Source organism: Xiphias gladius, chromosome 16 (genome assembly GCF_016859285.1).
Source record: "Xiphias gladius isolate SHS-SW01 ecotype Sanya breed wild chromosome 16, ASM1685928v1, whole genome shotgun sequence".
Lineage (NCBI taxonomy): Eukaryota > Metazoa > Chordata > Actinopteri > Istiophoriformes > Xiphiidae > Xiphias > Xiphias gladius.
The window spans coordinates 16,714,411-16,732,769 of record NC_053415.1 but is presented as its reverse complement, the minus strand read 5'-3'; the positions used below and the strand labels follow the sequence as shown (position 1 = coordinate 16,732,769).

General features: G+C 41.7%; 2 protein-coding genes across 2 annotated transcripts; both read left to right on the top strand.

The window, feature by feature from the left end:
* Positions 1-1,285: 1,285 nt before the first annotated feature.
* On the top strand, positions 1,286-2,808 carry LOC120801106 (ribosyldihydronicotinamide dehydrogenase [quinone]-like). The gene is made up of 6 exons (XM_040147649.1): positions 1,286-1,420; positions 1,582-1,746; positions 1,833-1,963; positions 2,060-2,173; positions 2,255-2,356; positions 2,436-2,808. Exons 1-6 carry the CDS (start codon positions 1,417-1,419, stop codon positions 2,733-2,735), a joined length of 816 nt encoding a protein of 271 aa, XP_040003583.1. The 5' UTR covers positions 1,286-1,416; the 3' UTR covers positions 2,736-2,808.
* A 9,284-nt stretch (positions 2,809-12,092) lies between these two features.
* ackr3a (atypical chemokine receptor 3a) lies at positions 12,093-17,887 on the top strand. Its single transcript, XM_040147659.1, has 2 exons — positions 12,093-12,207; positions 15,290-17,887. Exon 2 carries the CDS (start codon positions 15,359-15,361, stop codon positions 16,487-16,489), a length of 1,131 nt encoding a protein of 376 aa, XP_040003593.1. The 5' UTR covers positions 12,093-12,207; positions 15,290-15,358; the 3' UTR covers positions 16,490-17,887.
* Positions 17,888-18,359: the final 472 nt, after the last annotated feature.

Sequence of the window (18,359 nt, the reverse complement as noted above, 5' to 3'; positions counted from 1 at the left end):
ATCACTGTAAAGTAAAACATGCTGAAAACCTCTGTAATTGTGTGTCTGTATCTTTTATAAATCCACGTGTAAGCTATAAATTATGTGTTAGTGGTAATATGTGAAGGAAATCCTAAATGTGGGCTGCAGATGTTCTTTTTATGTTTTGTGTCAAAATCTGGAGGTCTGAATAAAACCTGTGAACCAGACTACAAGCCTTGAGAAGCAAACACCATATAACTGACACATGTGGAAAAAATTGTGAAACATACTTGTGAGCACATATAATGTTGCAACAAAACAGTCTGGGATCATGTAGCTGAATACATCACGTAAATCATGAAAACATACCTCCTAGCAAAACACATGAACCCTTCACGTCATAACAGGGCGAACACAGCCAGAGACTCTGTATGGGGCACAATGAACACCAACTTACTAGTGTGGTGATGCCGTAAAAACAGAGAGGCCGCAGAGATGAAAAGAGTCTGCCTTATAAACACCAGAATGCCTCATTATCTTAAATTTGAACAAGCCATGCAGTAGTTTGAAAAATACCTGCCAACCCTTAAAACTAAAATCAATCTCAATAAGTGAGAAAAAGAAGAGACATTGGAAGAAAGTTGACAAAGTGTATCCATATGTCTCATTCGTGTGGTGTCCTTGCATGCGTGTGGGCCTACGTGCTAATGCATAGCATTTGTTCATCAATTTTAGGAGCGATTTTGGTCACAGATGTGTGCCAGCTCATGTCTGCCTTTGATGCCCTTTGCTGAGTCTATTTTTTTTTTTTTTTTTTTTTTTTTTAGTGGGCAACATTCGTGAGTGCACTCGACCACAGGCAAGTGTTTCTTTATAGGAGGGTAACATAAAGGAAAACAGAGCTGGAAACCAGTAACAGCAGAGTGAGAGGTTCACTCAACCACATCTGTTTGGATGTGGTTTAAAGACATCAAGAGTGGCACACAGTTTTAAAGCATCTTTTACACAGAGAAAAGGACAGACCTGCATGCCCTCAGATATCCACCCACAGATACTGTAGAAATGACACAAAAACCGTGGCACAGACAGACACAGACGGTCTCTTTCTAAGTAGGCTAAAGTTTATCCTGTGTTTAAAACCGGCTAATTCTGCTGCTGCCTCACTGAAAAAAATCTGCATATTCTTGGCTTTGAGTGGTACATAAATTCCACTCCTGGTTCAAAAATGCTTTCCAGTTTCAGCAAAAGATATCTGGATGAGAGCCTTCAGAGATAGTCCCACAATCTGATTGGCTGAAGATCTTGATTGCTGACTGACAGCACCTGTGAGAGTGCAAATGAGCCACAAGGCTTGGTGTATAAAAACAGCATCTTCAGTTTCACTCCTACATGAGCTTCTCTTTCCATTGATATCCAAGTGCATTCTAAAGCTGATCAGTCACAGTGTGTTTGACCATGGGTGAGTTTGCTTTTTTTGTGAGTGTGTAGTTGCTGAAAGATTTTGCAGTATTTATTAAATGTTTTGATTAAGCTTGGATCACAAATTGTATTTGTCTTTCACTTGTCCAATTGTTCCAGATGACACATCCATTATCTAATCTGTAATTCTTGGCTTGGCAGGAAAGAAAGTGTTGATTGTGTATGCCCATCAGAGCTCCGGCTCATTTAATGCTGCAGCCAGAGATGCTGCCGTAGAGGTTTTAACAGCTCAGGGCTGCACAGTGACGGTATCTGACCTCTATACTATGAAGTTTAAAGCCACTGCGACTGCTGAAGACATCACTGGTATATAAATTTCCTACTGGTATTAAAAATGTCATACATTTAACTGCTTTTTCAGCTGTACAAGAAACATTATTCTGTCTCTACAGGAGACATTAGGAACGCAGAACACTTCCGTTATGCAGAGGAGACCAAACTGGCATGGGAGGAAGGGAAACTGTCAGGTGACATCACTGAAGAACAACTTAAAATAATTGAGGCAGACCTAATCATCTTTCAGGTAGAGCCTGGGTCGGAGTAACTTTTTTATTTATTTTTTTTTTATTTTGTGCTCTACACTCTTCACATTAAAACTAACTTTAAACCCCCCCCCCAGTTCCCTTTGTACTGGTTCACTGTTCCTGCAATCATGAAGGGCTGGTTTGACCGGGTGTTCACCCTGGGCTTTGCCTACTCGCATGATAAGCGCTACAGCCTTGGAATCTTCAAGGTAAAGGATCAAACAAGAGGTTTGCATTACTGTTCTAAGGCTTCACCCCCCCCCCCAATAATTTGTTGCCTTTCTGCACAGGACAAGAAAGCCATGCTGTCCTTCACCACTGGTTCTCATGAGTCCATGTTCAGTGCAAATGGCATCAATGGAGACATGAATGTCACACTGTGGCCACTGCAGGTATTGTTTTTGCATGGATTGACTGACTCAAACATTTAACTTCAACCAACTATATAATGACACTAAATTCTCTCTACAGAATGGTATTCTGCACTACTGTGGCTTCCAGGTTCTAGCCCCTCAGATATTCTGGGCTCCATCTCACGTTCCCTCTGAGGCCTGCAACACCATGCTGGAGGCCTGGCGTACACGACTGCAAGGCCTCCTGGGAGAGAAGCCGCTTACCTTTACTCCCTTGGACTGTTTTGATCAGGAGAAGGGTTTCCAGCTGAGGCCTGAGGTGCATGAGAAACATGCTGCCAAGGAGTTTGGACTGACAGTGGGAATCCACCTGGGTAAACCCCTCCCACCTGACAGCCAGATGAAACCTGAAGTCTGAAGACGCTCAGGGTGCTTTTTGGGCTTATACCTGTCGTCAACTGACAAAATAAAATGTCTGAAATTCTAACATTGTGGTATGTGTGAGGTGGTGTTTATCCCCCCCCCCCCAAAGTTGCCCACTGCTTTGGGGACAAGGGTTTCTAGCTGACACCTAAATCCATGGAAAACATGCTAAACAAGGAGCTCGTTCTGACAGTGGGAACTTACCTAGGGAAACCAAACCTACCCAGCAGCAAGATCAAAGCTGGAGCATGTTGACTTTTTGGCTTGGCCTGTGCAATAATTGATCAATCTCTTGCTGATTGTGGAAGTTTTGACCTTTTTGTTTGGGTGAGATGAGTTAATGTCCTTGCGAGCAGTTGAGAAGTTTGAACAAATTAAACAGGTCTAAGCTGATTGTTCCCTAGCTTGTATACAGACATGCTGGCGACCAAGGAGTCTGCTTCCATGCTGGTTTAGCCTCTACACAGAAACAAAAGTGGCTAAGCACTTTTCCCAGAGAAGCAGCTTTTGTTTGTGTATGGAGGAAATGAGATTTGGGGAGGGGGGGGGGTGAGTGCACACTTAAGGAAATGGCCTTGCACTCTGATGTCCAGACCAGCCTGTGGTCATGTCATGTAGGAACATGACAGTGTGCATATTTCACAGCTGAGGTTCCACAAAGCGCCTTGTTTGTCAAGTCAGGTCTAGTTTCATAATCACCTGTCTCTGTGGCCAAAACATGTTCAGATCACATCTGTTTGTGTTTTTTCTGTCAAAAACAAGTCACTGATCTCGACTTATCCAGACATTTCCATTTCTGTTTAATACGGTGCTAAGGCTTGGGGCCTCGCAGCTCAACACTCTTACAACACGAGAGGAGTCATAGATGACAGTGTGATTAAATGTCTTCAGGAAGTACAGAAGTGTTTGAAATATGCCAATCTTTATGCACAAATTTGCTTCATCATTGTAATTACACCAACTCTGTATCAATAGACCTACGCAGTAACGTGAACAAATCTTTTATCAGTTTGAAGAGTGCTTTTTCTATATGCATCATTGTCTGAGAAACCATACTGTTGGAGTTAGAATTGCTCGAGCTGTGGGCACTGAGTGTTTATGTACGTAAGGGTTATACTATCGTATCTGATCTGGTGTCCATCCTGCTCTGCCATTGTCCATCCCAGTTCTCCCACCCTGGCTACAGGGAAGTCCATTTTTGGCTTGTTCAATGAGAGGAAGTGGGCACCGTCTTACGCCAGACATGGAATTGAGTCTCCGGAGAAGCAGTCCTGTTTTACTGAAAGCGCAAATACATTTATTTAGATAAAAAATAAAATGTTCAGAGGAAGCCTGAATGTGGAGTTTTTCAACAAAAATATAGTACAGGGTGTTTTTTTTATTTTTTTAAATTGGAATTGAGCTAAGATTGTATTAAAGGAATAGTTTGTTTTAGGAAATTTATTTACTTTCTTGCCACGAATTAGATGACAAGATTGATACTAGCCTCATGTCTGTACGGTAGCAGCAGGTTAGCTTAGCTTAACATAATGAATGGAAACGGGGAGAAACACCTAGCATGGCTCTCTTCAAGCAACAAAATACACCAAACAGGACCTGTAAGGCTCACTAAATAACACGTCATATCTTGTTTGTTTAATCTGTACAGAAATGTAAAAATAACTTTGCCCAGGCGTAGAAACTTCCTGGAGTCTCTGCAGGGTACCTGCCAACTGCTTCAGGCCAGTAAATAGTCAGACACATAAACCTCTGTAAAACAAAGTGAGGTTTTTATATTTTGTTTTTTTACAGATTAAAGAAGCAAGATATAATGTATTAATTAATGAGCTTTAAAGGTTTGGCAGATTTTGTTATCTTTGGACAGAGCCAGGCTAGCCTGTTAGCTAAGCTAACAGGCCGTTAGCAGTAATATTTAGTGTAGAGTCATGAAAGTGTTATTAACCTTCTCATCTAACTTGTGAATAGATGGGTTTCCAAAAAATGTCAAACTATTCCTTTAAAGGATTATACTAAAGTTCAAAATGTAAATGTGACAAATACAAATAACCTTAGAACTTGATACTTTAAAACTGAGGTGAGATTTGAGCGATCGATTCCAGAATGTGGTGCTGAGGCAAATGTGACTGATTGTTCTTCGTTTACTTTTGGGTGTTTTGATTGGGCCATAAATGGGTCCTAGTGTTTGCACCAGATGTCACAGGGTTAACAACAGGCCAGCCGTTAAACACTATGACCCAAGACAGGCAGGGAGAGGGAGTGAGAGAGAGAGAGCTGGTAAAATGCAGGAGAAAAGGATGTCTGCTGGGAAATGAGGCAAATTATTTATATGATCCATCCTCTCACTCTTTCAGGGGCTTCATTAAAATCCAATAAATTACATCTCAACAAAAAACCACAGCTTGTTGAACTTGGCCTGTGTGTGTCAGTAAGTCCATGTGTGCATATACATGTGGAAAGTGAGGCACAGTTGAGGGCAGTTACATTATGACTGGCAGCAGGAAAAGTCTTTAATGAAGAACTGCCGGCGTTTACCTTTATGCTTTAACTTAAGTTCCAGCTTCCCTCTTTACCTTCGTATCACAGAGTGTCCATTGTATGTTCCCAATCATTATGAAACTGAGGAATTCACTCTGACATCTGACTACAATCACCTCCCCAAACTACACCAATCACAGTAGCCTCTTAAATCAAGCTGTTGCAGTGAGAAGATAGGTTCCTACAGTCCTTGTTAAAGAGAAATATTCTGAGATTGATAGTTCAAAAAAACAAATCTTTACTCCAAGCTGACACAAACATACAGCATTGTTAAAGTAATTTTACTTGTGGGAGAATCTGCTGTTATATGGACTGCATACCTGAGACAGTAGACACAATATCTGAGGTTGATCTGCCTTTGGCATGATGGGAAATAAGGTGTTTTTATGGTTTCATTTTCTCATAAATGCAGGGCGTAAACTACTTACATGAGTATCGTGTGTTTGTGTGTGTGTGCGTGCGCGTGCGCGTGGGTAGGTGAGTGCGCACGCGTGCATCAAAGATAAATCTCTCAGGGCCTTATGCTGGTGATCACAGCCTGAACAGCTGGTTAGAAAAAATATAAAACGGGTGGACTAACAGCTGTGGAGGAACCCGATCACAAATACAGCCAAGGAGCTCTTTACAAGGTCCAAAAAAGGAGAGAAAAACATGGGTGAAAAAATAATAACAATCGCTGCCTCCTTCCTCTTTTCATGAACTTCTGCAGGATGTGTCTTTCATGCCTTGCTCTTTTCATCCTCATCTCCATCCTTCTTTTGTGTTAGTCCTCTCCTCTCACCAGTGTGAAAATGCACAGGAAACTTTTACCACAATGGAACTTTTCACACATCTTTTGCTCATTAGGGATTTGAATGTTCACTGGAGATGTATTCCCCAGGGGATTGGGCTGTAGTTTACCACGTACAAGCAGACACTTTCACAAATCGGGCTCCTGACAGGCACTTCACTCAATTCTCCTGGCAGCAACAAGGCCCAGGCAAGCCTGCACTTTGCAACATTGAAACTCATACATGGAAGGCCTGCCATCATGGTTTTGATGAATTGATGGACATAAAGCTATTGGCCTCCATTCAGTCTCTGATGTTTAGAGTGCCCGGTAGTGGGAGGCTGACGTGAGGCAGTGAAGCTATTTCATATATACAAGCAGAGGCTGAGTGTGGCTGGAAGGTTCAGGAGGGCTTTTGGTGGTTTGGTGCCTCAGAGTGACAGGGTTAAAAATGCAGTCAAACATTATGCTCCACTCTAAATCCTTTTCTATCTTGTAATGAGAAGCAGATCTCTACTATCTCCCCCGTGAGCTGCAGAGTGATGGGAGAAGCAGACACATGGTGAACACAGCACATCCTGTCCCTCACTCCTGTTTGATCCTTTGCTTCGATGTTGACTCCTCTTTTGCTTCTATCTTTGATTCAATCTTCTTTCTGGCTCCTGTTTTGTGCATCTCACTTGGATATTTTCCTTGATATAACAGTGATGTATTCCCACTGTCATGCATCGGTATAAACAATAAAGGACTACAAATGGCCTCATATGTTTTTGTCTGTGCAAACAGATGTAAGTAGAGGCTCAGGGTTAACGATGAGACTATGAAGAAAGACTAGATGAATGGGATTGCTAGCGCTGGTGCCCCTCACTAGGAGCTCCAGGCGCACAGGGCTCAACTCCAGATGCGGCCTGGGTTGCCACATCCTGGCCATAATCCCCCTGCAGTGCTGTGTTCACTTGTGTGTATGTGATCGGTGGGGAGACCATGAATGGGAACCACCTGGGACTTAGAAATATGGCTTTAAGTAATTTTCCATCACATAGACAAGATATTTACAGTATATTGCCATTTAGATCTTTTTCTATCAAAGTATCTCAGCCTTGATTCTGCTAGAATACTTACAATTTATTATTACTTATTCCATCATCTTGTTTGGATGCTGAGGAGCTGTGTTTATATCCAATTAAGCCTACTGTGTTAGATTTTCTCTCAGTGTTCAGGCTCAAACTTGTAATTTGGTTTGCAATTGAACTGTCACACTGGCCACTTTATATGGGTCTGCTCACCACTGATGCAACTTAAAAGTTTCAAACTTCTGTTAAACCATGAACTTGATCCCAGTGACTGTACGTCAACGCGGAGGCTCTCATGCATAGTGATAGGCTAGACAAGGCAACACCTACAGGTAATATAGCCGGTGAAGCTATTGCTACACACTTCCACAAAACACAACGCATTCCAGCAGCACTGAAGGTTCATTTTTCATTTAGTGTGACAGGACAATAGGGGTGAAAGTTAGCCACCTTATCTGTGAACTCTGTGTCATCAGCATGGTGAGGCACTGTGTTGTAAAGGACACATTAGGATTGTCAGGATAGGATTACTAGATTAGAGCTGCAGCCCCCAGGGAACGTAGTGAGAAGGACACCATCTCATGCAGCCTGTGGACAGATTCTGTCATTCACTAATCCATACTGGACGCTCACTGTCCCCTGGAGCAAGACGTTTCCTGAGCTATTGCCCATCTTCTGCATCATACCAATGACCTGACTCATATTAATGATCCTGGCGGGAGTGTGTGTGTGTGTGTGTGTGTGTGTGTGTGTGTGTGTGTGTGTGTGTGTGTCTGTGTGTGTGTATGTGTGTGTGTGTGCGCGCGAGAATGCAGAAAGGGTGGGGGTGAGCTGCAACCTGTAAGGCTTGGGGAAAGCAGAACTTGTTTGAGTTACTGCTGCATTCAGAGATGACAGACAAAGTTAATGGACCGTAGGAACCACGGCCGGTCATGGTCAACAGCTAAGCATGAAGGCACTGACAGATTCAGTGAAGTCAGAGAGATAGACAGAGAGAAGAGAGAGCAAAAAGAAAGCTGTTGGAGACAGAAAGAGAAAAAAAGTCTAAAGGACAAGATTTTAAAGCCACTGTATTCGATATTTTTGAATTAACAAATTACTACATGTAATGTGAAAGGTCTCACTCATAGTGATGAACCCAACTCTGCAGTTCCCCATAGGTATATAGAGCCTTTTGATGTCTTCTGGCCCATTGTTTTTGTTCACTCTGACTGCTCTCATCAGCGTTGTTTTCGGCTGCAGCAGGAAAAAGCTCAAAAAAGCCCACTCTGAGCTACCTGCCAAAAACCAAATGACAGACAGACAAAGTTAGAGACTAGCTGGTGAGCATAGGGGTGCATTAGCAGCTTAAGAGCCGGATATTTCCCTCAGGAATTTTTGGAGAGCAAACAATCCAGAACTTGAAGGACAGTAAATATTGAACATGGCCACAAACACAACTCCAAATGAATGATACTGTTGCTCCGTGTTTGCTGTATGTGTAAATACACCCTTGTTTGTTAACAAGTTGCCCATTTCATCTTAAAATTTGATTACATGTTGATACAGCTTGTTTCTGCTGCCTCCAAGTGGCCAAAATGCAGGTTTAAGAAATATGTTTGACATACCTATTCAACACAAAGCCTCTTAGTATATTCTCACTTTTTTGTATGTTTGACATCTGAGCAGTTCTCAGATTTCACTCACATTCATGGGCTGGTGTAAGAGATGCTCTGTCAATGTGAGGAATGCCTTGATTGCTACATTTCCCAACAGGGACGCACTCTTTCTGCCAAACATGCACCTGCACGGACAGATCCCCGAGAGACACAAAAGATCACCTCATCACGAGCATTAAGAATATCTGCAGTGACAAAAAACAGGCTCAAAAACCAAATCTGCATTCCCTCCCCTTCACAAGTTCCATCCACTCCTTCTGCACACTGCTTTCAGTTTAACAGACGCAGGCCCTTCTCCCCCTGAAAGATAATTGTAAATGAATAAGTAATTAAGTGAGAGATGAGTGAGGTCTGAAGAGCGGGGGATAAGGGGGACTGCAAGGGAGTAGAGACATGCATGAACCCCGGAGCAGGATGGAAGTTTACAGTTGATGGTAAAGATGTCGTTGAGAATGAGTTTGAGAGGGAGCCCCTGAATGGAGATTTGCACGAAAATAGGCCGTGTCTGTTAGATCCCCTACCGTGACATAGGGATAGACTACAATAGAAACTGCAGTCATTAGGAATAACTCTCAATCTTTCTTCCTCTGTTGATATGGCAACAGTTGCCTATTTACACATCCAGCAGACACATAGAAACATTAGCATTCCTTCTGACTCGTGTTTCTGACCCTGGACAAATTTACATCCAAAGATCAGTCTCTTTTATGCTCTCTTTTGGTCTCCGCCAACTCCAGAGGGAAATATTTGGTATTTTAGAAGCTAAAAGGTCCACTATGTTCACCAGATAGTTGCTAACTTTGTCTGTCCATTGTTTGGTGCTGGGGAGGTAGCGTACAGGTAGTTTATCAAAACTTTTTGATGAAAACAGCTTCTGGCTGTTTCTCTGACAAGAGTAGTGAGAGCGAACCAAAACAGTAAAGCTGTGGGCCGGAAAACCAAAACAATGAGCTGAAAGATACTGAAATGTTCAAGAGCTGAGCGGAACTGCAGAGTCAGGGTGATAATACTCGGTTTGTTATTCTACGAGCGACCATTTTCACATACAAGAAGTCATTTGACCAAACTATTAATAAATACAAAACACTGATTATTGCAGCTTTAAATGAATAAAAGAATTATTAAGTAAATGAAGTCATAACATATAATATCAAGTAAAAATTACTTAATTTTTACCCACTTACACTTCAGGCAAATTGTAGAAGTCAAGCAACTGTGTTACTTAATTTTTATTTCATTTCATTCAATTTCATTAATTTTTTTACACATTCAATTCAGATGGCCTTTTCTCAAACAGCACCAGATTCACACACACACACACACACACACACACACACACACACGCACACACACACACACACACACACACACACACACACACACACACACACACACACACACACACACACACACACACACACACACACACACACAAACACAGACACGTACACCCCTGCTTTTCCCAGTCTGGCTTCCCTGTGAATGAAGACTGCAGAACAGAGGTTGGCAGCAGTCTGCAGGCCTACGGATGCTTATCAGAAAGGCTTACAATCTCCCCTGATGCTCCTGATATGGAGGACAATGGATGTGCATGCGTAGTGGGAGCTCTCTTGAAAGCCTCATTGAAAACGACTTCACTACACTGCTTTTTAAAGAGGTCAGAGTAGCCTGCTGGCTGTATTTCATCACTGAATACAGAGCATACAGTCATAATAAACTGCAGTAGGGTGACCTGTACCAGTGAATGATATGTTCTTTCTAAGCAAACATGCTGGACTCACTGCACCTGGCTAAGTCAGTACTTCAATCACTCAACATGACGTCAAAGGAATTACTTTCACTTAAGCTCAATCAAAGTATCTTATCATGATTTTAGATTTCACACAAGGTTCGTCCGTGCATTCTTTAAAGAAATTCCACAGTGTCTCATTCTTTGTGTGATCCTGTCTTTGTACTGAACTTGGGGTTAATTGCCATGGTGGGAGCAGCTGCGAGGCCACCAGAGTTGCAGGTGAGCTTTCAGCTGCTTTCAGCAAACACATGAGCTTCCCACACAGTTTTATGCTGCTTCCAAAGGATGTGCCTGAAATGAAATTGAATAACGCTCTAACGACAATGAAACAACAAGTCTCATGCAGCTGATGTTGTTGTTCATGGTATCCGGACAAGCATTGCATTAATACAAGAAAAAATACACTCACACACACACATACACACACACACACACACACACACACACACACACACACACACATATATATATATATATATATATATATATATATATATATATATATATATATATATATATATATATATATATATATACCTTCGTTAAATCAGATTGTTCAAACTGATTTAATGAAGGTTTCGGCTTTGTTTGTTATTCAGAGGGTATTCTGAGTTACCTCTGTGAAACTGGATGTTGGGTTTAACCCCGTTTGTCGGTTTTGGGTGGAAGCAGACGACAGTAGAAGTGGTTTCCTGAATGTCTGCAGCTCTGGTTTCATATTTAGGTAACTGGGCAGGGCACTGCGGGGAGCACAAGGAGGTGCCCTCGTAGTATGATTTAATATGGTTAATGTGTATTGCGCATTGATATGCTATACATACTTTAAAGGGAATGTTAAGTTATATATATGTGTATAGACCTGCCCGCCATATGACAACTTACATGGGGTAACATACAGTTCAATGTTGAATGTTGCATGAAATGCTTTATAATGTAGCAGGTGTCATTATTTATTATGTATTGGCCTATGTATAGCAGTCACTAAATCGTAACAAAAATCAATGTTACAGAACATATGTGCAGCATCTAAACAGCTCCACTAGGGGTGTCACTACAAAGCTTAGAGATTTTATATAAAATGCACTATTTCTTAAGATTATGCAGGGGTACATGAAACCCCATTGCCTAAAAAGTTCAAATATTAGACGCTTTGTGTAATTCAACGATAATAACACCTGAATATTCCACTCTTCTTCTAGACACGTGTAGACCTGTGTGGCATACAAAAACTTGCATTAAGCAACATACTGTATATTTTAATGTTCCGCAATGCTGCATGGAATTGTGTATCATGTATTACATTGGTGCACGGAAAGCTGGAAGTTCAACGTGTTCTTTCCCTTTTTTTTTTTTTTCCTGCTTGGCCGAAACTCGTGAGGCTACTTGCTGTTAGTTGAACGCCTGAGGGGATGCCATGTCAATACACACTGCTGCTGGGACCAGCCTTGGAGGCGTAACTCTTGCGAGTAACTATCAGCAAGTGCAAAACAAGGAGCAGGCTCAGATTCATTTACGGAGGCGGAGGGAATCCAGCGCACAAGTTCAGTGGGGCTGAAGTTATCCATCAGTAAAAAAAAAACAAAAAACATTTGGTCTTCGAAAAGAGGAGACTTCGGAGAGGGAGGAAGAATCAAAAACAGGTAAGCTGATAAAATGAGCTCATGTGGGCATGAAAAGTGTAGTTTCTCGGCTTACTAACAACACCTTGAATACCAGAGAGATGCAGGATACCTGCGATTTAAACTGCTTACTACTTATATGAAAACATTGTTTTTAGTTTAAGGCAGAACGTTTAACAGCTTTATTAACACCTCTTAATACAGATACCAACGCGCGAAGGAATTATATACTCGTTAGATACTCAACATTGTTACTGGCATCACATAGATAGAAACAGAAGGGTCTTGTAAGAATATTTCTGTAACATTTCAGTGATTTTTTTTTTTTTTTTTTTTTGGCTCTGTCCAGCTTCCCAGCGTGGAGGTTTATTTATTTGCCTGCCCATTCAAAGACGGATTTAGGCTACTGTATACCCAGCTGAGATCTGATAAGAGCGGTTTGTTTCCAGCCTGATATAAATCAACAATGACAACAATGAGATTGCATGTATTTGCAGTCAACAGCACGCTGGGAGCTTTCGCTGGAATCATGTACTTGTGCGTAATGACGCACAAGGCAACACACAACGCTTTTAATCTACGCGGAAACATGATGTCCTCCCCTAAAAGCCAGATATTTTTATCCCACGCTAACGCCTGGCAGGGGAACCTTCCGACAAACTTGCCGCACCTGCACCATTCTTGTCGGCAGCATTAACACATGAAAATGGCCTGCCGTTTCTTTTCTTTTTATGTGTATTGAAAAAAACAAAAGATGCTTTCAGCTAATTTGTAACTGGATGCTATCAGGTTGAAAGGGATAGAAACAGAATTACACGGAGAGTGAGATACAAAGAGAGAGAGCGAGAGAGAGAGAGAGATGGGCTACAAGTGCTGTTTCTGTTATCTCATGGCCTGGGTGTTAAAAGGTTAATTAGCTTGAAGCCGATGGGGCTACCTGGCACCTCCAGGTATTTTCCATATAATATGAGGGAATTAGACAGAGACCATTGTGAGGGATTATCTCTCCATAGAAAATTCCTCCATGAGAATGAATAGCACTCTCCAGTCTGTCAAAATAATCGAAAAGAGCTAAAGAGCTTTATTACAGGCAGCGGTGGAAGAAATATATAGTCATTACCATGGAGAACCAGTGCCAAAATATGAAAATACTCCATTGCAAGTCCTGGATTTAAAGTCAAGTAAAAGTACAGCAATATTCATCAACCAAACGTATAAAAAACACAAAGTTACTCATTTGCCCCTGTTGGAAGGGGCAAGAACAAAATCTTCTATTACTGTATATGTAACTTAATATTGTAATGAACAGTTAAAAGTAATATATCAAATGGGAATTTCTGCTTTTAGCTAATCTAGTGTATTAAATAGCTGGAAAAAAGTCAAGGTAATTCATCACAGTTATGTAAAAATCATTAAAAAAACTGTAATATTTACATAAACAGTTACACTCGATAATTTGCAGTACTGCCTACAATGGCTTAGTACACCCACAGATATTACAAAGCATAGATACTGTAATATAAACTGTATGACAAAGTCTATGGCAAAGTGGATTTCATCGTTTCAGAGTATATTTTCATATCACCCAACCCTTGCCCCTGTCAATGTTAAGTGCTTTATTTAATGTTTGGTAGTTTAATCTGTAATTATTTATCTTTTTGTACAAGCTGATCGTATGTTGACATGTATACAATCTGAATCTGCAAAGTGACCACTATATAAATATAGTATTTGCCCCTGAAATGTGGTGGAGAAGAAGTATAAAGAAGCATAAAATGGGACTATTCAAGAAAAGTGAACACAGGTAGACACCAAAGTCAGACAAAAAGGACACTAGACAGCTGCACATTTTAATATATTCCAGGTGTCCATGTATATGCTTATTTTCACATTGCCTTTTTTCTTTCATCATCCTCTGTGACTTTGTGCCAATTATCTTGTGTACAGCACAAACCTCCTACACAGACAGATGTCTGGCGCGGTCACATTTCACTGCTTTCCGGCGTGCTGTGTCACCCAGTGGTCGGTGACCCTCGTTTTAATTGTGGGCCCACCATTTTGCAGGCGTCAACCCTCCCGCTGACCTCTGCACACAACTCACTCTGCGGGCGTACAAATCAGTCAGGGGCTACAGCAGAGTAGAGTCACTCGTGTTCCGGTTTTGATCTATCACCTTTCACCTCTGAGCTCTCACATTGGCAGGCGGCCAGTTAGAGGAGCTGAGAGAGACATCACAGGAAAATAAAATAAAATAAATGTGAAGACAAGGCAGATACAGCCACGCCATGCAGGGCTGGACATTTCATTGGCCCTACGCTCAAAAGGTTACTGGCATGCCAAGCTGTTCCAGACTACTACCTCTGTGATCCCGCATAGTGGTTCAGTCACCTTACCCTGAGCGTATCTGCACTCTGCTTTTGAAACTGTGCGCATATGTTCATGTATTATTACAGTCAGATGTTGTGAAATGACATATTCAAGGTTATAAGTAGCCTTTTCTTTGATCATCTGGGTGCTGAGAGCTCTGCTCTCACCTTCTCCCTGCTTGCCTCAAGAGAAGAAGGGAAACATGGCATTTTTTTCCCTACTATAACAAGTGTGTCAAGGGAAAACATTCTTTAAAGTGGCATAAGGTTTCCCACCCTGGCCAACACTTTATCTTGGAATGCCTGAAACGCTCTGAAAATACACCCTGTTTGGATTTCTCGATCCCATTTCCGTATGTCTAATCTGCACTTTGTGCTAGTGAAGCTAATGTAAACATTTATTGTACTGCCCCCTGACTGAACATCAGTCACAGACAACTCCTTCAGTTCTGACGTGACAAGAGAACCTCTATTAACTCATAAAGCAGTGTTTTAACAGTTAACCACATTAAGATTCCCCAGGATCTGGTGGCATACCACAAGTAGCTTTATGTTTTATTAGCTCATGTAGTTTGAGTCCACATGGGTAAAATAAGTCATGCTCTATGCGATAGAAAATTGTTTTTTAAATATGATCCCAGAAGGTTAAATGAAAGACCTTAGCATTTAGCTGTTGGATCTTTTTCCAGATAAATGTATGTCGCAAGAGATGATGAGTTAATTTCTTGTTTTTGCAGGATCTATCCCAGTCAGTGGTTGTGTGTGTTACCTCCCAGTGATCTGTGGTCCTCTCCCAGCCCTGAAGAATGAGTCTGAGCACCAGTGAGCTGGAGGACCTGTGGGAGTCGTTGGGGAACCTCAACTTCTCCGAAACCTTTAGCAACATATCAAGTGTGGATGCAATGGTGTGTGCCACGACGTTCAACCGCAGCGCTCTGCTCTACTCCATGTGTGTCCTCTACACTTTTATCTTCATCGTCGGTCTGGCTGCTAACGCTCTGGTCCTCTGGGTCAACATCCGTGCGCAAAGAGACTCCACCCCCCGCCATGAGACACACACATACATCGCCCATCTGGCAGTTGCAGATCTGTGTGTGTGTGCCACTCTGCCCGTGTGGTTGAGCTCGCTGGCCCAGTATGGCCACTGGCCTTTCGGTGAAGTGGCGTGTAAACTCACACACCTGCTGTTCTCCGTCAACCTCTTCAGCAGCATCTTCTTCCTGGCCTGCATGAGCGTGGACCGCTACCTGAGTGTGACGCAGCCCGGAGACAACGAGGGAGGCAGGAAGCTGATCCGTCGGGCAGCGTGTGTAGGCGTGTGGCTTCTGGCTCTGGTGGCTTCCTTGCCAGACACCTATTTCCTGCGCACTGTGAAGTCAACACATGGGGACACCATACTTTGCAGGCCTGTGTACCCAGAGGAAAACCCCAGGGAGTGGATGGTGGGAGTGCAGCTGAGCTTCATCCTGCTGGGCTTTGTTCTCCCCTTTCCTGTCATTGCAGTGTTTTACGCCCTGCTAGCCAGAGCTTTCACCCGCTCCTCTACTTCTTCATCATTTTCCACAGTAGAGCAGGAGCGTCGTGTGAGCCGCAGGATGATCTTGGCCTACATTGTTGTGTTCCTGGGCTGCTGGGGGCCCTACCATGCCGTCCTCCTGGCTGATGCCCTGTCCCAGCTGGGCCTGGTGCCTCTGACCTGTGGCCTGGAGAATATGATTTACGTGGCCTTACACCTCACCCAGTGCCTGTCTTTGCTCCACTGCTGTTTCAACCCCATCCTCTACAACTTCATCAACAGAAACTATCGCTATGACCTCATGAAGGCCTTCATCTTTAAATATTCCACGAGGACGGGCTTAGCGCGCCTCATCGAGGCTTCAAACATGTCTGAGACTGAGTACTCTGCTGTAGCCGTAGAAAACCCACCACAGATCTGAAACTTACAAAACCCAATGAGCATTTCTTGAACACTGTTTCTAAATCTGACAGTAATGCAATGTAAACTAATGTTACTTCTGATTTGTTCTTATCAAAATCTGTCCACTATCAGCATTATTTTTGACATTAGATGACAGAGAAAAGAGAAAAAGCCAATTCAGAATCCTTTTTATAGAAATCTGCATGAGTCCTGTAGAAAAACCTGAAGACAGGCTAATATCAACTTCGATGGACTGATTGAAAGCACTTAGAAGGCAGTTTAATTATATACAGCTAATACTGAAATCATATGAATATTGTCACTCATTTGTAAAACAGTGACTGTAAATGTGTAAAATCATTCCCTTTACTGTGTTTATAGGATTGTATTGTATATGAGTTTGTGCATGTGGCGTGCATAATCGGTCAGGCATTGAATATGGATAGTATCAGCAGAGTAATATTGTTAATCTTTTTGTACCAAGTTGTATTTATATACTTTAGAACTGTTTTGCCTTTTTTCACTTTGTAATGGAAAGTCTTCACACACTGATGTCTGCTCAGTGCTTCACTTCATGCAATGCCGCCTCATCATTTTAGCCGAGCCACTCACTGGCTCACTGTTGTAGTCCTGCTGTGTCATTATTAATCGTAACCTCATGTTGCATCATCTGAATCCTTTAGAAAAATAATATAAATCAATTTTTTAGTTGTTCCATGCGTGTTCTGTGCACCATGGCACCATTTTTGCAATACACTGCGTTTTTACAGAGAGTGAAATGAGAAATTAATACCACTCTAATCTCTGGAAAAATCCACCTCACAGCATTTCTAATTTACAGGCTTCAACTGGGACTACTGAACTTAAAGAGCATATACACGTAGCTCCCATCTTTTCTGAAATGTACTATATTGTGTAAGTTATTGCGCTGTCTCTTTGCTTTGAATTCAGTGCTAATAGTACAAAGGATACACATGTCCAAGTATGTGTCAGCAAACAGGCCACAGGTGGCTAAAACTTTTACGACCAAATAACATGAATTAATAGCTTAACTGCTCTCATGTGGGCGTCAGCTGTGGTGTTCAAAAACCAAGTGTTTATTCAGGACCAAATAACAAATAAAATCACTTCAATACTTTAGAGTTGTGTGTGTGTGTGTGTGTGTGTGTGTGTGTGTGTGTGTGTGTGTGTGCGCGACATAACGTGAGACCTAGAGATGACATTTTATGTGTCATAAACATTGTGTTATAAGGTTTACTTACTGTTTATTGTAGGAAACAACATATTCTTTTGAATTTCTGACATAGAGCACATTGTGTCATGTCATCGGTTACACATGGACGCTTTTACGTTGAAAAGATTTCATGTTGCGATTAGAGAAACTGGAGACAAGTACAGAGCCATTCCTTTGGTGGGCTATTGTAATGTGTAACGTGTTTTTTTATACATTAAATATAGATAAAATGTTTCATTGTAGTGATTTCTTTGGTTCACATCAAAATAATCTCACAATTTAATGCCCTTCATGCCTCGAGATCCCTGAAATACTGTTAACTTTTTTTTTTTTTTAACTGAGAAGGTTCAGTGAAATGTGTTTCAGAAAAGCTTTTACTGCTCCATCAAGACTTAGTTAAAAACACATCAGTAACATTTTCTGTGGTTTATCCCAGCTTTCATACTTGGATACCGAACTCAAAATAAGTAATGGTTCAAAAAAAAAAAAAAAAAAAAATTTCAACTATTGTCACATTAACTGTCTTTCAGACAGGAAATAAAGAAACAGATGTTGCTAAATTAACATATAAGGAACATGCTGAACAGGCTCTTATGACAATTAGGGTCAGATGTTAAGGTTGATTGATTGAACAGTTTGTTGCTTTCATTACAAA